General features: G+C 40.0%; 1 protein-coding gene across 1 annotated transcript in view; it reads left to right on the forward strand.

Annotated features, from left to right (window-relative positions):
• The window catches only part of LOC101862836 (lissencephaly-1 homolog), a 67801-nt gene extending 50040 nt beyond the window's left edge, over positions 1–17761 (forward strand). The window contains exons 3-13 of the mRNA XM_005109570.3: positions 1664–1742; positions 2752–2826; positions 4902–5108; positions 5854–5950; positions 6263–6334; positions 6949–7051; positions 7527–7623; positions 9315–9446; positions 10755–10856; positions 11371–11527; positions 13053–17761. Of these exons, the coding sequence (XP_005109627.1) occupies positions 1664–1742; positions 2752–2826; positions 4902–5108; positions 5854–5950; positions 6263–6334; positions 6949–7051; positions 7527–7623; positions 9315–9446; positions 10755–10856; positions 11371–11527; positions 13053–13126 (1195 nt within the window). The 3' untranslated portion in view covers positions 13127–17761. The remainder of the gene's footprint in view (positions 1–1663; positions 1743–2751; positions 2827–4901; positions 5109–5853; positions 5951–6262; positions 6335–6948; positions 7052–7526; positions 7624–9314; positions 9447–10754; positions 10857–11370; positions 11528–13052) is intronic.
• Positions 17762–23448: the final 5687 nt, after the last annotated feature.

The following is a 23448-nucleotide window of genomic DNA, read 5'->3' on the forward strand; positions in this document are numbered from 1 at the left end:
CTCTCTCTCTCTCTCTCTCTCTCTCTCTGTCTCTTTCTTTCTTTCTTTCTCTCTCTCTCCCTTCTCTCTTTTACTCTCTCCCGTCTCTGTCTCTCCCCTCCTCCCCCCTCTCCCTCTCTTTCTTTCTCTTCTCATTCCTTCTTCCCCTCCTCTTCCTTCACTCTCCAAAACCACCACCAACCACTAGCGCCACTAACTTTCGTGGTTTGTAGAACACTTCGTACACAGCACTGTGAAGGTTGATTATTGATGGAGATCTTTTGCTCTTACTAGTCTTACCTGGGGAATTTCTTCCCCTTTTAATCAGCTCTTTAGCGTAATATGATATCTCTGTGGCGTGGACCAAGATCGTAGTTTGTTGACCTAGATGATGTAGATAGTTGTTGTGCGGGTGGGTTGTTCGAAGTTGTTTTTGTTTTGTTAACAAAGGATTCACTACAACTTTGTTTTTAAGATGGTCCTTGGAGGACATTGCTGGTATACTTCTTTCTTTCCCTGTATTGTGTTTATTTTACTTTTTATCGCTCTTTAGGGGGTGATGGTTGGCGGTTGCTCTGATTTGCTCTTTCTTTCTTTCTTTCTTTCTTTCTTTCTTTCTTTCTTTCTTTCCAAAGGTCTATTGTCCTTATTTGTCCTCCAGTTTTTTTTTCTCTTTGTATTACGTTTTTCTCTGGAAGCGCCTCTATTTTTTGGCACTTATTTGTGGCTTGTTTTTTTTGTGTTGCAAGTGCATTTACTACTTTAGACCGTGCAGATGGCTGTTGTTTGAATCACAGGATAAAAAAAAAAATATGGCTTTGTCCTTTTGAGTTTGTCAAGAGTCTCCACTATCTTGACTGGGTCGACTCGGAGATGACTGTTAAAATTGGACTTCTATCCTATCCCCGTCTCTCCTCCTCCCTCTTTTTCTTCTTCTTCTTCTCTCTCCCTCTATCTCTCTTTCTATCCCGTCCCTTCCCCTCCCCTTTCCTCGTTCCTCATTTTCACTTCTTCCCTCCCCACTCCTTTTCTCCATCTCTTCTTGTCTCTATCGTCTCTTCCCTCCCTGACCCCCTTTACCCTCTCTCCCTCCCCTCCTTCTTCGATGACCATACCGTGTTAATGGGGTCATTAAACCCATAGAATACCGTAAAATCATATGCTAGTGGGATAAGGAGATTTTATTGACTTTAGCCCCCGCTTGTGGCCTTGGACTCTTTTTTCTGTCCTTGAGGGGCCGTTGGGAGAGGAAAGACAAATGATAAAGTATAATATATGTACAAAATTACATCCTTAACTATGAGACTTGAATGAAGAACTTTTTATTAGTACTTATTGTCATTCTTTCTTTTGATTGCCATTTACTTTTTGCCAGGGAAAACAAAGGCGGTTAGAAACTAGGAAATTATGTCTTTCACTTTTAAACTTGAACAAAATAAGTGCTAATTATAGACAGAATGGACTACTTGTCCTTCTTGCTTCGGATTGTGGCATTTACTTTTGGCTGTGTTTTTTATATTTATATTTTTTAAAGACTACCCACAGTCTGAAGTTTGTTTCTTTTCGTCATTACTTCACTGAATTATTTTTGCTTTTTTGTCATTACTTCACTGAATTATTTTTGCTTTTTTGTCACAGCAGGACTAAATTTTTGTTCTGTTTTTTTTGTTTTTGGTCCTCATAGAAACAAGGCTATAGCAGACTATTTGCTGTCCAATGGATTCAACAGTGCTCTGGAACACTTTCAGAAAGAGGCTGGAATGGTAAGGAAATTCATTGTCCACTGGTTGCTATGACTGCATCACTGCCAAACAGTATATTAAAAATATATTTAATACTTTTTGAGTGTCTGAGTACAGAATTCCTATTTTTGTCAGAAAATTTATTTTCTCAGTTTCCTTGTATTGCTTCGAACTGACTTGCTGTTGGTGAAGAAAAATCATGAACTTTCTAGACTGGCTTTGCGAATGATTAATGAGAATGGAGCCCATAAGTCAATGGAGGTTTTGTCTCTTACTTATTGTTGACATGACTGCTTTGAATTGCTTGAATTTGTTGAACACATACACGCACACACACACATACACACACACATACACACACACACACACACACACACACACACACACACACACACACACACACACACACACACACTATTGAAAGAATAAAAGAGGGTTGAAAAATCATGATTATTTAAAAAAATATTTTATGGCCTACTTTTCATCTGTCACCATGGTCATGGTTGGTCCATTTTTGCCCCACTCTTTGCTCTACTCTTTGCCACAACCGGCCTCCATTTTCCCCAGTGTCTCTCTTAATCATTAAGTTGCAGACCACTGTCAGATTTTATGTTTTTAATGTATGACGTAGAGGGTCTTCTTCCCTTATTAATTTTCTCTGCATCTCTACTTTGCCCCGAAGCTAATGTCATATAATTGTCAACATGTCTGTTTTGACGTTTCTGTTTGCCAAGGTATTTGGGTTTCCTTCTGTTTATCTTAAAAAGCAATCTGTGCTATGTATCAAGTTCTTTCAGGACACTTTTGTTTGTTCTTTTATCTGTCCGTTTGACGTTATATCTTGTCAGATGATGTTGATATTGTTTATTAATGTTTATTAATTGTAGGTGCTATTTCTATTCTTTTCTTCTGCTGTTTCCGTCCGTTTGTCTGTCTTGCTCTTTTCTAGCAATGTTACCTCTGTTGTGTTGAAGCGCTTTAATTTATTCAGACAAAGAAAGAATAAATTATTTTTTCAATTCCTCCACAGCCACAAGAAATAGAAAAGAAATTCAGTGGCCTCTTAGAAAAAAGATGGACCTCAGTGATCAGACTACAGAAAAAGGTGAGTTTCTGATATTTGGCTGGGTGAAGATAAGCTGTGGGTGTTTGGTGGGCACTTTGCTTTGGTTCGCTCCTTTTTTCTTATCAAACATCTATTCTCATTTTCTCTCCGCCTTCTCTTTTTAATGTATTACTCTTAACTCTCTACAAACACCTTTAATATTTAGCACTTGTAACCTGAATTGTGTTGCAAGTGCCATAAAGCTCTTACTAAAACTGAATATAGTCAAGCTCTGATTGTCCGTGTGTTTTTGAATGATAGTTTTTCATCACTCTCCTGTGGTTTGGACAATGTTTGAACAATAAGATGTATGTATGAAGAAGAATTCAGGTGCTTTCTGAGCTGTTTTTAGAAAGACTAATGGAGGGTTCTTTACTGCTTTGTGGGTGGTTGGCGGGTGCCCCGGTGTGGTTTGCTTCTTTTTTCCTATCAAACATCTATTGTCCTTATCGCCCCTTCTTTTTTATGTTTGTTACTCTCTTGTGACACCTTTAATCTTCTGGCGCTCATATGATTTAATGTAGTTGCGAGCGTCGTAAAACCTCTACCAAAACTAAACTACTGCTTTTGTGTTATCACAAATCATTGCAGTTTCTAAGAACTTCACCTGCGCAATCGTGAATTTGGTTTAAAAAAAATTATAAAATGACTTATCTATTGTACATTAAAAATATTGAACTGATTGAAAAGAATATTATATGACTTGTCATCAGATTTGTTTAAGAAGTACTGACCTGAGTGAAAAAATGCATTAAATTATTCATTATTGGCTGTAAGTAAGAAATAATGAACTGACTGCAAAAATGCTCAGAAGGACATTCTCATCAATAATAGTGATAGAAGGGTCACACCTGGCAGGGGTCACAGTGTTGGTGGTGGTCATTTGTCTTCCCTTGTCGTCTTTGGTAGTATTCGTCATTGAGTGAGTGTGATGTGTGCATGTACGTGATGAAGAACAGGACTTGGTGTTTGTCATTATCAGGATAAGATAGGGTAATACTTCAATGTCCCTGTGGGAAGTGTTCTGTGTCGTTACAGGAATGGTTAAATGTTAAAAATACTATGTAGATATACATAGTTTTAAATTCTAAGTAAAAGAATGTCAATATGAAGAGAAAAATCAAAACTGACTCTAGTACAACTTTTCACTTCAGATGCATATATATATCCTAAACAGGAATTTATCATAGATTTTAAAAGTTAACTGAGTTTGATGTAATGTACCTGATGAAGAATGGGTGTTGTTTGTCATTGATTGAGTTTGATCTTACATATTTGATGAAGAAGAAAGCTTGGGGTGAAGCCACTGCAGTTTTGAAGGTTGGAGTGGGGGATGGGGGGACAAGTGTATTTCGAGTGTAGTTGATGGACATTCTGTTATAGTCTTCATTTTCCACTTCTCTTCCAGTCTTACTATGATTATGACCTTCTTCGCTTCAAAATAAACTGTGTCGATAGTGTCGCAAAACATCTACTCAGTCAGTCAATTGCTTCAAAACCCAGCCCTTTTTCAGGCTGATTTTTACTATAAACATGACCTGCTTTGTGTCTATGGACTTTCCCCTCAGCTGTATCGCTTTCTTTTCTAGGTCATAGGCGTGGAGACAAAGCTATCAGAGGCAGGGGAATAATAGCCTACCTCAGAAGTGATCTAAATTATATGTTGATTGAGGCTTAGAGTAATAAGCTATGGATGGTTGGCAGGTGCTATGGTGTGGTTTGCTTCTTCTTTCCTATGAAACATACATATCGTCCTTATCTCCCCTCCTTCTTTTTTGTGTTAATTACTTTTTTGTAACACCTCTAATCTTTGGCACTTTCATGACCTGTGTTGCAAGTGCCATAAAACTATTACTAAAACAAAATGAAATACACTTGGCAATTTTTTTCTCCAGGTGGAGGCAGGGGAAGGACTAAACAGTCTTCAACGTTAGTGATCTAAATTGTTTCAATGGAAGCCTAAAACTTGCTACTCTCCCCAGGTCCTAAAACTGAGGTTATCAGCCTGCCTAATAAATGATCTAAATTGTGTTGATCAAGGCGTAAAATGTTTACCTTCTGTTTTTGTTCCGTAGGTCATGGACCTGGAGACAAAGCTGTCAGAGGCAGAGGAGGAGGTAAACAGCGGCGCCCCGACCCGCGACCGTCGCTCCCCGGGCGAGTGGATCCCGCGACCACCGGAGAGATACAGCCTGACCGGCCACCGCAGTCCCATCACGCGCGTCGTGTTTCACCCAGTCTTCAGCGTTATGGTGTCCTGTAGTGAGGACGCCACTATCAAAGTGAGACTTGTTGTTGTTGTTGTAGTTGTAGTTGTCAAAGAAAGCCCCTGAGCGTTGTAGACTGGTCCCCTTACATGCGTCATGATGTTTCACCCTGTCTTCAGTGTTATGGTTTCCTGTGGGGGGTGGGGTTGACCATTTATTTTATTGCTTTAAAAATGTAAGACATCTTAAAAACAAAATACATCATTCAAGTTTCCTTGTATTGTGGAGTCATTTGTTCTTTCTTCTTTATCATTGGTGCTGTTTCTTTTTTCTTTTTTTCTTCTTTCCCCCCCCCCCCCCTCTCTCTCTCTCTCTCTCTCTCTCTTTCTCTCTCTCTCTCTCTCCAAATATCTATATCTCTCTGCTTTACTTTTCCTGTGCACCTAATGACAGTCATTGTATAAATGTGCTTCTCTTTACTCAACTAAATTGAACCCTAACTAAATGTTCAATGTGGGTGTTTGGAGGGAATCACTGGTATGCCCAGCTACTGTTCTTTTCCCATGATTGTTCCCATCTGTCTGTCTTGTCTTGCTTTTTCCTGTGTTAGTTAGATGACTGGTATTGTGTCGGTGTGCTTTTCTTTATTCAAACAAATTAACACCAACCCCCCCCGACAAGAAAACAGTAATTTCAAATAAACTTTGGTCATAATGCTTCGCTCTTGACACAGCTCCCCCCCCCCCCCCCCCCAAAAAAAAATTATTAAAAAATTAAAAAACAACCCCATTCTATTCTCTCATGTATGTTTGTGCCACAGGTGTGGGATTACGAGACTGGAGACTACGAGAGAACCCTGAAAGGTCACACAGACTCTGTCCAAGATGTTGCTTTCGACAATTCTGGCAAATATCTTGGTGAGTGTCTGGACACCTTTTTCACACCCCTGGGATCACCATTTTGACATTTTCATATAGTTTCTTGTCGGCCTCGTATTCTGTTTTCAAAGTCAGTTTCGGAGGGAAATGCTGCCTATTCTAACTTAAAAAAGTGGTTTGATTCAGTAATCTAAGCTGTGTGCAATATATCCTTCGAGAAAAATGGAGAGGTGGTTAATAGCAATTTGTCTCTTTTTTGCGTTCAAGGCATGTGATAATGACAGAGTTTAATTGAATAAAGTTTTAAAGTATGAAAGTATTGCTGACTTATTAATTTGTATTTGTTCGCAGTTTCGTGTTCAGCTGATATGACCATAAAACTGTGGGACTTCAATGGTTATGAATGCATGAAGACTATGTATGGTAAGTGATTCCTGATCTCAGAACAATTTGATTTAGAGTGTTTTTAGTGTTCGTTTTGCTGTGGTGTGGTTTGCTCCTTCTTTCCTATCAAACATCTATCGGCCTTATCTCCCCTTCTTTTTTTATGTGTGTTACTCTCTTGTAACACCTCTAATCTTCTGGCGCTCATATGACCTTATGCAGTTGCGAGCTTTGTAAAACTTATACTAAAACTAAAACTTAATTTTGGCAGGGTTTTCTTTTAAGATAAATCTTCCCATTAAGTTAAATTTGCAAAGTAATTATTAAATGCCCTGTGAATAAAAATAAAAGTAAAAATAAAAATTTGTTATGTCTGTGATTACTGGTGTTCTTATTATGTATCAGATCTTTCTACCCTCCCACCCACCCCTGAAACACTATGAACCATATAGCTGGTAATGTCCTATAGTACCATGTCTTCTTCCCCCTTGGGTGCTCCCTCAGACATTATGTATGTGGTTGCTGCTAAAAGCCTTTTATCTTCTCACCTTGAAACTGTAAAAATGTGTGATGACACCTCATGAATATTATGATGATGAGCCTAAATCAACTATTTTTGTTCTTTTTTTAAAAAACCCTCTGCCCACCCACAGGTCATGATCACAACGTGTCAAGTGTGACTTTCATGCCGTCTGGAGATTTCGTGGTGTCGTCTTCTCGAGACAAAACTATAAAAATGTGGGAAGTCTCTACAGGGTAAGCAGTTGAATAGTTTTATATACATTTTGTCATGAAATTGGTCTAGCCACTTGTCGTAAAGAATAGCTCCATCTGGTGTTGAGAGGAATCACCATATTGCCCAGATTTGCTTTGATAGCAGAGTTGAGCCAGTGTACGCCCTACTTTGTGATCCAAATTTTGTTTGTGGGAGGGTTTTGTTTGTTTGAGTAAATTTTAATAGTCATTTAGTGCTTTAAAAAAAAGTGAGACAGATAGTCAGAAATAACAGGGGAAGAATAGAAGTTAAGACTTTACCAGTGGCGCCATCCAATCACCCTTTAGGGACCTAAAACAGCTTGAACAACTAAAAGTTTTGTTCATTTAGATTGAAAAGACAAAGGGAAAGAAAAGAAGTAGGACATTTGGTGGTGTCCTCCTTCCACCTGTTGGGAGCATAAAACATTTAAAACTGTTTTTGCAAAGCAAAAATTTTGTCTTCTTTTGTGTGCAGCTACTGTGTGAAGACTTACACCGGCCACCGCGAGTGGGTGAGGATGGTCAAGGTGTACCAGGACGGGTCCTTACTGGCCAGCTGCTCCAATGACCAGGTCAGTTGAGCATACGTGGGCACTTACACACACACACACACACACACAAATGCATGCATACAAGCGCGTAAATGCACACTTAAACATGCGCACTCTTTGATTCTTTACTGGCCTGCTGTTCCAATGACCAGGTCTGTTGGACGTACTCAGGAAGATGCAAATATGCGTACAGGCATACATGCACGCACGCACGCGCACACACACACACACACACACACACACACACACACACATACACAAAAAAAAATACGCTCACGCTTTGATTCTATAATGGCCAGTTACTGCAGTGACCAGGTCAGTAGTTGAAATTGTGTTGATGAAGGTGCAATATGTGCACATCATTTACAATAATGTTGCTCCCCATGAGCTGTGTGCCTGTGATCTAAATTGTGTTGATGGAGGCATGAAGCACAGAAGTCATTACAAATGAGGATTTGTTTGTTCACATAGACACCCCTCGGGGCAGTGCCACTGACTGTAGTAGTGTCTTTAGGCCATTCCCAAAGGGGGGACATTTCTCGTTCAAGCACAGTAGAATTGTAAATGGGCTGATTCATCATGTCACGCTCATAACTGCCTGATCTACAACAGGGAACCGCTGCTTTTTCTTTCCTAATCCTTTCTATTGTCATTTTCCTCTACTTCTTTTGTATGTGTCACACTCTTGTGACCCACTATTTCCAGGGTGCCTTGATACTCGAAGCAGACCTTGTGCTGATGCAGTTGCGAGCGCTGTAAAATCCTCTTCTAAAAAACAAACAAACAACAGCAACGAAAACAGTTAGCATGTGATCTAAATCGTGTTGATGAAGGCATGAAGAATAGAAGATACAAGTCGTTACAAATGATGATCTGTTTGTTTACACAGACCGTTAGCATGTGGTCTAAATAGAGCTGAAAGAGGAGTAGTACATCATTTGTATATGCTGTTTGTCCACACACACTGTATGCACGTAGTCTAAATTGTAATGATGAAGGAAGGCATAGTGGTAGCAATTTGGGAAGACAGCACATCATAAAAATGAACAAGTTGATTAGAAAAGCATCAAGAACAGTTGGTAGAGACCCTAAGTAATTTTGAATACCTGTACAAAACACACGTTCTAAAAAAGGAGGATGTAATGTTAAGTGATCATAGCCTCACACTGACATCATTATTTCAATTATCAACCCGCAGTAAACAATATATTTCCAAAAAGTAGGAACAGACATAAAGAAATTCATTCGTATCAAATGCAGTGAGGTCATTGAACACACAGTGCTATAAATGAAACAGAGAGAGAGAGAGAGAATGTTTTATGGAGCAGATTGTGTCAACACATGAGACATGTATTTACTAATGCCCTGTCTTGTTGTGCGTATGCTTGAGTGCACCTAACCTTTGTAACATCCACTGCCATTGTAAACGACCAAAACGAATTTCTCTCTGCGAGATGAATAAAGATTGTCATTGTCATTGTCAATGTAATTCTTTAACATTTAATACAATGTTACTGTTTACCCCCCCCCCCCCCCCCCCCCCCCGTGTGGTCTAACTGAATTGCATTGATGAAGAGTAAATCTTTTTCATGGTGAAGCTGGCGTGATGTTTTTAACGACATGTGCACCCAATACTTTCAATTCTCGCTGCCTAAATTGTATTGATGAAGGTGTAATTTACATACTATGGTATACGGCCTATTCTCCCACAGACTGTCCGTGTGTGGGTGACGGCCACCAAAGAGTGCAAGGCCGAGCTGCGAGAACACGAGCACGTGGTGGAGTGTATAGCCTGGGCACCCGAGTCTGCGCAGCCGGCCATCAATGAGGCGGCAGGCACAGAGGTGGGTGGATCTCACTGATCAGTGTTGGTGGATTTTTGCTGTTGTTCGGTTTGGTTTAGTTGATGTTGGATTTTTTGTAGATTTTTTGTTTGTTTGGTTGGTTCTTTTTTAGTTGTTCTTGTTGTCCTTGGTTTCGTTTTTGTTGTTATTGGATTTTGGTTTTAGTCTTTTGTTGTTATTAGGTTTTGGTTTTGTTTTCATATTGTTGTTGGGTTTTGTTTTGGGTGTGTGTGTTTGGGGGGGGGGGGATGCCATTGTATCTGGGTGTTTACTACACAGACCTGCCACTCATCCTGATTTAATCAGGATATCCCTGTTTTTTGCCCCAAATCTCAAGCATCCCGATTTTCTCAATTTGGATCACATATATCCTGATTTTTTGGTTCCATCCATCGCGCCGGATTTTTCTAAAATTTACACTGCCTTCTTCTCTGTCACGGGAAGCACCCATTAATAAACCTTATGTCGTCAGGAGCGCTGAGCACTATATTCTGAAATAATGATGCCGGATTTAGTTGTTGACTTGCCCCAAGTTATGTTGGATCTTTGCTCGCACATCTTATTTTAACTATAATAGAAGTAGTATCGATCTGGCATTCCGACTTGGGGCCTTCTCAAGATCTACTTTAGTTTTTTTTTCCCCTCAGAATTCCCCTATGATGGCCTGGTAACTGTTCAATTGCGACATTGAATGATTATTCGTAGTACTGCTGTTACTTTCAAAACAAGCTTTGTTTGAGCTGTGGTGAGTCAGGCCAGTCATCATTTCAATCGAGCAATCGCATCACATGACATGACTTTGGCATGTGAGTTGCGCGTGTGTCAGGGATCGTCCATTGACGAGATCAACTGAAGTTCATGCACACTGGTTGAAGTTGAAGTGTCTTTCGGGACTTGGGGGGGGGGGGAGAGAAGTTGGGAAGTTTAGACACTTGTACTATGAGTGCTTGACGTGATAATTCAAGATTTTAAAAAGTGATGATAACACACACACTCACGCAGGCAGGCATGCATGCACACACACACACACACACACACACACACACACACACACACACACACACACACACACAACGTATACATAGGTATTTATTGATACCCTAGGAAATTTTTTAGTAAGCTTGGCAGTCACTTTGGTGGTTTGTCGTTTATCACGATTTTTTTCACCAAATCCTGATTTTTCGATTTCATTGAGTGGCAGGTCTGGTACTACATGAGTGTTACTTTGTTGATGTGTCTTTCTTTACTCACGTAAACAGACGAGGTCCAGATCAGAATTTCATCTGTGTTTTACTTTTCTTTCATCAGAGCAAGAATGCCAAGAGGTCCGGTCCGTTCTTGCTGTCAGGATCTCGTGACAAAACCATGAAGATGTGGGATGTTAGTGTAGGACTTTGTCTCTTTACCCTGGTAAGTCCACGGTATATTAACTATATTGGGAGTGTGGTACAGGCAGCCGCTGGCCAGTCATTGGGTGGGGGGTTCATGTCTGCCTCTTATTGTTCTTACAGTTATTGGTGGTAAAATCATAGTTGTCACTGTTAAGAGTGGTAGTATTTCTTCTTTTCGTTTTTTTCTTCCTTTACTTTTCCACATGTGGTTGACAGGGTGCTGGTTTGCTCTTCTTCTCGTCAGTACACATCTGCAAGTGGAAATGAAGCTTTTATATTATAACGTTGCAGAATCTACCGTTGGAATGGATTTCATTGGCCACAACAGAAACCACAAGTAGTCTTAATTCTTATGTCTGTATTTCTCTTTAAGAAATAGATTCCTCTGCAGATGCATTGGTCAGGCATTTGTAGATCAACTATTATTATAATTTTTATTGTTATTATTGTCATTAGATCATCTGATTATTTTTATTGTCTATTGTTGTTATTATTCTTGATATCATTCATTATTATTATTATTACCCCTGCAGTCTGGCCATGACAACTGGATACGTGGAGTGGTCTTCCATCCCGGTGGCAAGTACATTCTGTCTGCGTCGGACGACAAGACGATCCGTGTGTGGGACACGCAGAACAAACGCAATCACAAGACACTTCAGGCACATCCGCATTTCGTCACCTCTATTGGTGAGTCTTACTTGAAATATATAAGTATAGAGGATTATATAGACGTATGTGTATGTTTCATACCTTTATGGCTGTGGTGAAGTTGTTCCCGCATCCGATTGGGGATTGCCTTATTAGTGAGACAACTTCCTAGGCCTTCGGCATATTGTGGTAGGGTGATGGCTGGGGTACACGGAACAAATGCAATGATAAAACACTTCAGGCACACCTGCATTTCTTCACCTCTGTTGGTAAGTGTCACATACAATTAATATAGAGGATTACTCAGGCGTACATATATATATGGCCTAGTGGTTAGGCTCTCGGACTCGCAACCGTAAGGTCGTGGGTTCGAATCCCGTCAAGGGCACGACGTTGTGTCCTTGGGAAAGGCACTTTACACGAATTTTCCTCACTTCACCCAGGTGGGAATGGGTACCCGGCTATAGACAGCGAAAGATCTTGTCAGTTTGTTAGTGTTTGAGCGCTTAATCGGCTGCTTGCACTGTATGCTTCTGGAAGCTGAGAATGTTTCGGAGTGTTCTATGGTCTGCTGGGGTAATAATATAGTGTAAAGCGCATAGAGCCTGCTGCTGAGCGGGGATATGCGCTATACAAATGCTATCTATTATTATTTATTATTATTATTATATTTCATACTTTTATAGCTGGGGGGTGCACTGAGCAAATGTAATCCCAAGACAGTTCAGGCACCCTCATTTCCTCACCTCAATTAGTCATTGAATACATATGTACATATCAAGACACAAAAGTCTTGGGAGGGCCTGTGTGCACGATGCACATGTGAAAAGTCCCTTGGTGGTTGGAAATTGGAGAAGAGTCAGCTGTTAAGCCGCCACAAAAATTAAAAATTAAAAAAAATTCCCTTCTGTTAGAAAAATCCCTATCACACCTATAAAACAGTATGATACACCCAGTCATCTTCCTTGATTCATAATCTATTGACCATGTTCCTTTGGAACATATCAAGGAAGTCAAGATCTGAAAGGAGGGAATAAGTAGCCTACTTTGCAATTTACTTCCTTAATGTGTCGACCGCTCAGACAAAGCTGTATCATGCATACTACTTTTAGATCGTCTGCCAAAATGCGAAAGGCCACAACATACACGAAAGCAGTTCAGGGTACTGCGAGGGCTGAGAGGGTAGTAACCTGAGTCCCTGGTTTTGCTGGGTGTGATTTTTGTGTTGTGGGGAAAGATATGACGACAACAGGGAAAAAAACAGCTGAGTTATATTTTTGTATTATTTTGAATTATTCCTCAATGGGTTCAGTCATCATAGGAACTGCTTTTGTCTCTTTCTAATTGTGTTTATTAGTGACGATCCCAGGAACTTTTTACAGTCATTCCTTTCAGACAACTTGTATGTGGGTGGTTGGCGAGTTCAGACACTGACCATCCGTATCTTTCCTTCTTTTCTATGTTACTGTTTAATGTTCAGCACTTGTATAATCTATTTGTGTTTCAAGTGCCGTAAACTGATACTAAAACTATGGCGACCTATGTTTTCTTTTTTCGCTTTCAGATATGCATAGAAATTCTCCGTTCGTGATCACAGGAAGTGTGGACCAGTCCGTCAAAGTGTGGGAGTGTCGCTAAGCGTGTCGTCGGTGAAAGCAGCGACATACGTTAAGCTGCTGAGATGACTCGAGTCCTTGAAAAGCGAAGGAAGAAAGAAAGATGATGCGTTATACATACAGCTCCTACTTCGATGATGACGCGACGATGATAATGCATCACCTTTCTGATGTCGACATACTCTCTGATGACGACATAGCGCAACAACCACCACACGCATATAAACACACACACACACACACACACACACACACAAAGAAACGCTGGTGTGCTCCGATGGACAGACGACTCTAGCAGACCAAACGACAATGATGCTCCTCCTTCTGTGTCTCTCATGCCTCTCCTAATTGTTGTAGTGTTTTGTGACTGATGATGATGATGATCTGTCTTTCCTTCGTTTTTGCTTTCTTTTTTTTTTCCTCTTTCTTCCCACATCCTCTTCCCCCCTTACTCGTGAAGTTACAATAACTTTGATTCTGAATTTTTAGGTTGCTGGTGTAGATCACGATTCACATTCCCGTTGCGTCATTTTTTCCCCCTCGCCCTCTGAGCTTTTTGGTTTGAAATAAGGTGGAACAGACGGACATACTGGAGACTTAATTTTTGTCTCGAAGACGACCACAGAAAATATCTAATAAGATTACATTTATAAACCGGAACCCTGACAGCTTACAGATGATCAGTGTTTTTCTGTTGGGCGTAAAATCCCTTTCAGGGTTAGTGTTTGTTCTTCTTCAGACCTTTCATTCTGTCTGAGGTGCTATTCTTGTTTTTCTTGGGAAACAATTAAGCTGGCTGGAAATAAAAATTGACTTCTGCACGTCCCTATCTGAGATGGTCTCCCATCTCTGTTGTGCGCTATCAAAAGGTTACTGAGTTTGTAAATTACCTTAATCAGTGCTGTTGTGGTACTTGCATTTCTTCTACGAGTCAACCGTCCCCTCTCTGTGTTATGATGAGCAGTGTCGGGGAAGTCATGCTGCTATTGAAGGCAAACTCTTGTCATGTGGTTCTGCTTCTCTCGAAAGACAAGTGGCGGCCGTTTGTGCTAAGTTATGCAACTGTTTGATTGCCTTTATGGGAAGTTTACATTTGCTCTCGAGTGCTATGAATTGTCAACAGGATGTTCACTGAGATTAACATTTCCCTCCGGATGAAACGGTATCCATACTTTTATACCATGCTTCAGGTTGGTTGAAGGGATACAGTCCTGTGTATGCTTCCCCTCTCACAATGTCAAACAGGGAAGAATTTAGATAATAGATCATACTTTGCAAACCCCCCCCCCCCCCCCCCCCCCCCTATCTTAGACGAGCTGATGCTGACAGCTGAACAGCATCATATTATTAGGGCAGGATGGGCGAATCACTTTCCACTTATTACATCATTTGTTTTGTTTCGTTTTATTTTGGTCATATTTAAAATTTTATTATTCAGTGTCATCTTTGAAAAATTACCAGCGATTTTTGTGATATAAATGTAGTTCACTGTCAGTGTTAATGTTCTTCTTGACTTGCTGCTTAAAGTAATTGTTACTTTGTGGAAGAAACTACTTTTTTTTTTCATGTTATCATAGCACTCACCCACTCCACACCCCTCTTCCATTCATCCAGCTGCCTCGTCACGGGTTTCAATAAATATGTGTGTGGAAAAACATGATATGTTCATCATCTTCGAGCATCTTCAAAGCCATAATATTCATTATTCAGACGTGTTATTATTTTCCGATGCGGCGTACAGTTTTGTATTCGCACTTGAAGAGTTGATGAAAGTGAAAAATGTTACCTGATGTTGTTTACTCCCCACCCCCCCGGGCCTCCATACCCCAGTCATATCTGTCTATCTACTTTGTAATTCTCTGTATTTTTTACTGTGCGTCAGCCAGTCAGTCCCCTCTCCTATCTGTCGTTCTTGTCTTTTCTCCGTGCCGCAGAAGGGACTGATTTTTTTCATTGAAAGAAGATAGGTGAACTGGGCAAACAGACAAACGGTCACTGTCCGCCTCATCATTATCCGTGTCATAAGCTAATGATATTCTGCCTGCCGACCAATGGCTAGAAAGAAGTCTTGATGTGAGTGGTCTGCCACTTCTTCGTCCTTCCATCTTACGTACGTCTCGTAACATTCTGTTCTTGGTGAAATACAACCATTATCTGTCACAGTGACTACAAGCCAATAGCAACCGGAGATCTCCTTGTTACACCTTATACCGGTTATGTTGGAAGGAAAGAAGTCTTCCTCTTTCTGCTCCTCCTTTGTCTTGAAATCAGAGGTGCTGAATTTCCGGGATAAATCCAGAAATTGCGATTCTTGAAATTGTCAACATTTTGCCCAACTTCAGAAAAATTCTTGATATAAGATGTATTAGACAATAAAATGATCCCAAAATTTAGAGTCTCCATGCGTGTATTTCCATGGGGTCCGAAAACTGTTCAGGGAATGCTTGTAGCCAGTTCTTTGTTCCTGAATCTCCAATGGCTTAAGCTCGCCACTGCGGCCCGTTAGGTTACAAACTGCATTGCACGCATCCCCCACACAGCTCAGATTGGCCCTGACAGGCTGAGGGGTCGAGTCATCTCTCGTTCTAAACATTACATTGTGTCTATGAGGGTGTTATATATTCACAACTTGCAACAAAAAATGTGAGCATAGCGTAATTGGCAATGTTTTACATAACAGATGGAGGGACAGCTCGAAGTCCCCTTTTCTTTTTAGTCCTTATCTTTGAAGCGGCTTGTCTTAGTGGTATATTACAATTTAAAAAAACATTTTTTTGAATTAATTCCCCTGCCCTTTGCTGTCTGTTGTCTCCTCTGCTTCTCTGGCATCATGATGGAATAGAAGTTGTCACTCTCAGAGACGAAGAAAAAGCTTGTGCAACAACGTGTTTTTGCCTGGGTGGACCCGCTCTTTGGATTATCTCTGCATTTGGGGTTGTTTTTTCTCGTCCGTGTTCATAAATCAAAATATGTCTGTGGGGTGATGATACAACTTATTGCTGTTCATTTGTGGCTCATTTTATTATTTTTTTCCTTTCACGTCTTTGTTACTTGGTTTTGTACATAAAAGTTTAAGAAGGCATTTTGACAACACTTGTTTAACGCTTTTTTTTTAATCCCCTGTAGTTGCAAAAGCTATATTGAGAACTCGAGCAGTGTGGTCTTTGGTGTCACACCGGGGGGCAAAACCCGTCAAGAGTACGAAGTTTGTACATAAAGATTTCAAGATATATATAAATATTTTTTTGTTTCTGGCTTTTGCATTTCCCTCACTGTCGATGTAGCTGTCAATGTAGCTGCTGTAATCAAGTTTATGGTAGTAGATGATACGTATATATATAATAATCTAGTGATATAGCTTTTGAGGAGACGGATGGATGCAATAATATACAGCTGATGAGATGCTTGGGTTTCGTTGTTAGCTCAAGGGTGAGATAACATTTCGTCAGCGAGCTGTTCAGATGTAACAAGCCCAAAATATATTAAAACATTTTCTATTGCAGTTTCTTACTCTCTGGTATCTGTTGCATGTGCTCAGAAATAGTTTGTCTACATTTAAATTCTAAATGTTGAAAAAAAAAAAAAGCAAGAATAAAAGGTTCATAATGACGGTACAACAATGAAACAGTTTTGTTTTTGTTTTTTTCTCTCCTGATCTGAAAAATTTAGTTCTCTGGGCTTACTACATTTGAACAACTTGCTGATGATTTGTTTTTAGCAGACCTTTTATTATCACCTCAAAAATTAATTTCGAATAGGAAGATTTACGACACTTTCAATTTTTTTAAAAACTCCTTTTTTGGTAAACTGTAACCTCACTATAACGGAGACAGAAGAAGTTACGGCGAGTAAAGATTGCAGTTGGAGATGATCAATGTGAGACTAAGAACTTTCATATTGATAGAAACCCCAATCCGTTACTGATGTTGTAACAGATGTGTAGTTGTCGCTGGTTGGCGTGTCGTCCCACTTTGCTGGAGATCATCGGAGAAGCGTTTTAGCCATGGAAATTGATGTGATTGATTTGCTATGCTCAGTCACCTTGCCTGGGTTGATGTGGTTGATAATATGCATGTTTTGTTTTCTCATTACTAAGTTTGCTGTACATTCATTGTACATAGAAAAGATAATTGACGATATCTGTACGTAACTAGAAATCTCAGTGATTTGAGTATGTGTGACGCAATGAGAGACTGATTAAGATGGAAGGGTGGAGGTGTGAGGACCAATTGGTTGTATTTGTGCATTTGAGAGTGTGTGTGTGTGTGTGTGCATTTGTGTTTGTGTGAGAAAGAGAGAGTAGAAGTGTCGAGATGATGTCATTTGTGCATGGAGGAATTTCAGAGTGCCACTTGAACCAGAGTGCATGTAGCTTGTTTTAAAAAAAATGTTAGTTTCATTTGTTTGGAAGCTGAATTTCTGTCTCTGAAATGTGTAAAGTGATACTACTACTACAACTAATACGACCCTATACACATTTCACATAGGAAATGGACTTTTGCTCTTTAAGGTGCTGTCTGTTTTCTGAAACATTTTCTGAAGTGTAACTCCTCTTGCAGATATTTTGTTGTTGTTTTTTTTTTTAAGATTCTGATTATTGTAGATTGAAGGAAATTATTGAAATAAAAGAATGCTCAAAATTTCCGTGGTACTGAAAGAATTTCTAGTTTTGGATTTTCTTTTGCCTTGAGTGCCCAATGTACATTCCGGTGTTTGCCATCGCAGGAAATGCAGTTATCGAATTTGACAGGAGGGCGGCAGTTGTGGTAGCCAGGTTTGGTATCTGCATCCACAGTAGAGTGACAGAGTCTTAACTTGATACCTGTGATCTTTAGGGGAAAAACTGATAAAGATTTTATGCTCTTCTATCCCTTCCCCCTTCCCCTAATTAACTCTGAAATTAGTTGCAGACTTTTCTGCTGGTGTCGATGAAGAAGAGTTATAAGATCAGATAAAAATGTAAGTATCCTCTTGTAAAATTATTTCAACAACTTCTGATTCAAAGAATAAAAGATGTTCAGGGCCTGTGCTCACAGAAAAAGAATACTTAGTGCAGGTAATCATTTAATGTGTCATATACACTTTAGAAACCAGGGCTTTATAATGGAACAGTAAGCCTCTTCACCTCTTCACTTTACATTTAGAAGACGTGAGTGTTTTCTTAAGTATCTCCTGTCATTCTGCTGGGATGTATGAGCTCCTCCCAGCGGGGTTTGAGTTTGCTCTGACAGACAGACAAAGTCGGAGCTGCCCACCTCCTAAATGATCTAAATTGTGTTGCTGGGAGTGAAAGGCATTTAGGAACCACGATGACCAGTTACAAAGTAGTGTGTATCTCATCTCTTCCAGAAGGTGGAGATATGACTTCGGTCTCTCTGGAGCGTGACTGGAGAAACGTTCTGGAGGGGTTTTTTTTCTTTTTCAGTGGTGTTATGCTTTAACTACGTAACTGGTTTCCTGACAATTTTCGTCAGACAAAAAAACCCCCCAAACAAACAAGAGCCAAGCTGGACGACCCAATATACAACAGATACTAGTCTTCAAGTATGACCTGATTATGAAGAACAAGAATGATTACAGAAGACACGAAAGTTAGCTCACAGTATCTATATAAACTCTATATAGTGCCTGGTGGCTCTTTGATTTTTATTGAGGACCCAAATATTTTAGTTAGCTGGCAATGGTTTAAGAACGGAAAAGAGAGTTAACCCGCATTTCTTCCAGTTACGTGGTTAGAGCTTAAGACCATTGTTTCTTTTCTGCCGTGTGCAATCATCCGTTTTTCTCTCTTTGTACATGTGTGATGTATACATGATGATGATGACGCTTGTTAACGTAGACTGCTGCTATAAGTAGTTGTGCTTGCATTTTTTCTCCTTTTTTTTCTCTTTTTTTTCCCCCTCTACTGTGACCAGTGAATAAGTCTCATCCATCCCCCTCCCAGCATAGTGTGATATTTTTTAATGGCATTGAATTTGTGTTTTGACACTTGCTACGTTTGTGTGCGTCTTTATTGTTTTCAACGGCTCTCATGGTGGCCGGTGTACACTTATTCTACTCTGTCCTTGTTCTGATGGGTTGGTAGAATAGCTTCCAAGAGTACAGACCCAATTTCTCTTAGTTTTTGGCACAGATGTCCTCAGTCGTCAGAAGAAGCGGTTTGTTTGTTTTCTGCATCAAATTATGTAGAACTCGTGGTGAATTGACTTTCAACGTAAAAATTTTTTTTGCCAAAACTGGGGCCATATCCCTTATCCCCCGCTCTCGAGGATTTAAGACAGGTTTTAGCCTCCTCTGTGACTGTGTCACTGTTATCTAATTTTTGTGGACTAATTGTTCAGGGGACCATATTGTACATCAAGGCCAAAGTTCATTTAGGTCAGTTTGTTTGATTTTTAAAAAACCTGTCCCAAGCTTGCAAACCAGGACTAGTAGGGTAGGTGCACACTGCGTCTTACTCACAATGTGAGATTGAGCACTTGTACATTTCTCCTCCTACTCCTCCGTCTCCTCTTCTTCTTCCTCCTCCTACTTGCCTTTCTTCCTTGTTCTCTGTACTCTCTACTCCATAAGCTGGCTGAGCAAGTAGCAGAAATAATCCCCTTCTTTGTGTTTGTTCACGTCTTGTTTGTAAAATAATGGGGGGGGGGGGGGGGGGGGGGGGGGAGGGGGGGAGATCTGTTTCTTATTTGCCTTGTGGGTGTCTGCCGGAGTGTGTGTTGTCTGTGTCTTAAATGACTCGTCAAGCATTATTTCTATTTTACCGCTCTGTGAATTTCCAGGGGAGAGCTTGTAAGTTTGTTGAAGCTCCCGAGAAACTAATGTTGATATTATGTTTGGATCTCTATCTCCAAGGAGCTTACCAGGAAGAAAGCTTTGGGTTTTACAAATTGGTCACATCAGTGTCAAATTACTGCTGGTGGCTTTTCACATAGTGACGCGGATGAATATTTCTCTTTCTTCGAAAAAATTTCTAGTCTTTTGAGATTTGGTGACATTTTGGGAGTTAACTTTGCAAACAGATTCGAGAGCTCTTTTGAGTAATGATTGATGAAAACAAGTTAACGTTTGGTAAAGCTATTTAAGTTGGCTTTGCAAACAGTTCAGTATGAGAAGTACATAGGTTAGTTTCTGGAATGACTTGAACTCGACAATGTTCCTCAAGTCTGTGACACTTGTTTTAGAGAAAAATATTATTGTTAGCGAAAATGACATTGTATACCGGTACCAAGAATTATTTTTCTTCCTTTCCCATAACAATGATTTTGCTGTATTGTCTTGGGGTTTTTGGGGTTGGTTTTTTTTGTGGGTTTTTTGGAGGGATGAAAAATATGGTAGTATCTTCTAGTCCCTTTCTCACCTCACTCTGCTAGAGACCACAAAATAAGAACCACGCTGATGAATGATAGCCAGGGGTTGAATTTGGGGAAGTATGTGATAGTATTTTTGCAGAGTGAGTGAGGTGCATTGAGAGAGATGGTACAGCAGCATGTTTTGTCTGTGACCCTCTTATGCAACCAGTGAACCACCTGTCTTGTGGACAGAGTCTGGTGAAGGTAGAGTTAGTCCCCTATGCGCCCCCCCTCCTCCCCCCCCCCTCCTCCACCCCCCCCCCCCTTCCAGTTTTGAACTGGCATGATTGAGTGTCCCAGTGGTGCTTAGTCTTGACATTGGTACCACAAGTGATATTTTGAAGGTACTCAACTTCAATTTTGTTAATTCAACCTTAGAGAACTGACAAAAACATGAACAACGGTTTTTACAGAATAAATATCGGATAATAAATTTTTGGAAATGACAAGCATTTTGATTTTCAAGGACTTTAAAAATCATGACATAAAGTTGGTATGTTCGTTTTTCGTTGACTAGCCGTTTATGTGCAGAAAGATTTTTTTTTGGGGGCGGGGAGATTATACTTTGTCTTTACTTTTATCTATCCAGATTTCTCACTGTTCCGAAAAAAAGAAAAGAAATATCAACTGACTCCTATGCATTGTGACGGATGCCTGTGGTGTAGTGGTTAGACTTGACCATGAAAGACGTGAGTTCAGTTCCCACTCGGGAGAAATATTTTGTCGAGTTTCACTGTCAAGTGACTGTCTTGCTGTAGGGATGTGAGTCTGGGCTGGCCCAGACATGCAGGGTTATAAAACACCCGCATTTTCAGAGTGATCTTGATCTTAACTGTGTCAGTGTGGGCGTATATAAAGTGTAATATTTACGTTTACCACAAGACTATGCATTTTAAACAATAAATTTCTGAGATGTATAATAGTACAAGTCCCCTTCCCTCTCTCTTTCTCGTGTTGAATCAGAATATGGCTGTGTGTTCAAAAGTATTTTCTTTGCCGCCCCACGCCTGTATAATATGTTTTCGTATGATCTAAATAAAAGGTCTTTTTTGAAGACCCTTTGGTATGTATGATCGGAAAGATTTGTTCTTAAGATCTCAGTTACAGCACCGGGGACATTGTTTGTTTCCTGGTGTGTTTTTTGTTCTCCGAGGCTCCCTTTGTGCTGTGTGTAGCTAGCCCGTGAACACTGATTGGTCAAGTGACTAATGTTGGTACGACAGACCAAACTACATGGTTGGTAGAGCATTCTTTTTTTCTCTCTGTTATGTTCTTTCTTTCCGGATATGTCTGCATGCATTTCATTGTTGATTTACAAGGTGTGTCTGTTAATACGAGAGAAGGAAAGAGTGTTTTCCGACCAAAACCGTTTTTTCATTTATCCAGCTCTTTCTTCTAAACTTCTTCAATCATGTTCACATCTGTCATCCGCCCATACTTTTAGTCTCCATTGGTTGTTCATATCTCATCACCTGACAGGCATTTTTTCTCCCCCCCCCATCAAACTTTGCCACACACATTGCTGATTCATTCATTTTTTATGGCCCAACATTCATCTCTCATTCACCTCACCATTTCGTTTCTGTAGGTTTTATCCATCATTCATCCAACATTGGCCACTCTCACGTTCGTTCCTGAAGGTTTGTCCATCATTGATCAATCAACTCCGAAGTTGTTCCCATCAGCCAATGCTTCTTCCTGTTGTGCTCTGTGTGTGCTTTTGCCGTGGATCTTGCTGCTACTTCTCATAAATGCCGTTGTTTGCGCTGCGAGTGAGTGGTCAACTCTCCTACCCTGTGGAAGTAGGGAGTGCACATGCATCGTCGCTGTTGTTTGTGTTGTCGTGGCGATGATGTAGTTAAGTGTGGCGGCGTGAGGAAACCCATCTGTGTGGTTTGCTCCTTCTTTCCTTTTAAACATCTATCGCGTTTTTCTCTCTAGTAAAGTTTTCAGCACTCTTATGACCTATTGGCGTTGCAAGTGCCGTAGAACTCGTACTAAAACCTGGGAAAAGAAACTAAAAAATATTTTCTTCAGTTTTAAGATGGGAGAGAAAGCATCTGCGCAGTAGAGCAGGAAGAAGTGGAACTTGAAAATGTCTCACTGATGGGTTTTCCCATGCCACCACACACACATATACACACACGCGTGTTTGCATTTTGTCTTCTGGTCGTATATCCTGAACATGCTGTGTGCATTTTTGTCTTGGGGTTGTATCATGAACACGCTGCTTCTGTCTGGACAAACATGTTGTTGTTTGCGTTGGTTTGTTGAGGAAGTAGCCAATGTACCAGTAGTCCTTGAAATATTATTATTATTATTATTATCATCATTATTATTATGTAATGGTTATATCCAGGTGTGACATAAACTTAACGTTGCTGTATTACTGCAGACATATAAGTTGTTCCAAAGACTTATTGTATATAGTTGTTTACTCTCTCTCTCTCTCTCTCTCTCTCTCTCTCTCTCTCTCTCTCTCTCTCTCTCTCTCTCTCTCTCTCCTTTATTTTTGTTATTATAACCCCTCGTTTACTCAGTGCAGAAATGTAGAAACATGGTGACTGTATGTTGTTTTTTAAAAAATATTACAGCTCTGACTTCCTGCTTTGTTGCTTCTTTTTTTCTTCTTCTTCTTTTTTTAAAGAATGTAAATGACTTAATTTGTGAACAGAAATCTCTCAAACCAATGACTTGTGTGCTTGAAGTTTGATATACCTGAGAAATGATGAGATCTGACGAGTTAAATAAGATTGTTTGGGGAAAGAAGTGAAAGACATGGAAGAAAGAAGAGATAAGACGATGCAGAACAAATTTACAAATAGTGGAGGAGTCTCGGAGAACAGAGGTGCGGTGGAGGAGGTGGCGTTACCAGGTGACAGCTCAATGAACAAGTAACATCAATTCGTTCACTTTGTAGCACATAGTGCAGTCAACCACAACTATTATATAGATTGTTTATATATATATGTGTATATATACATATATATGT

The sequence above is a fragment of the Aplysia californica genome, unplaced genomic scaffold (genome assembly GCF_000002075.1).
Source record: "Aplysia californica isolate F4 #8 unplaced genomic scaffold, AplCal3.0 scaffold00792, whole genome shotgun sequence".
Taxonomy (NCBI): Eukaryota; Metazoa; Mollusca; class Gastropoda; order Aplysiida; family Aplysiidae; genus Aplysia; species Aplysia californica.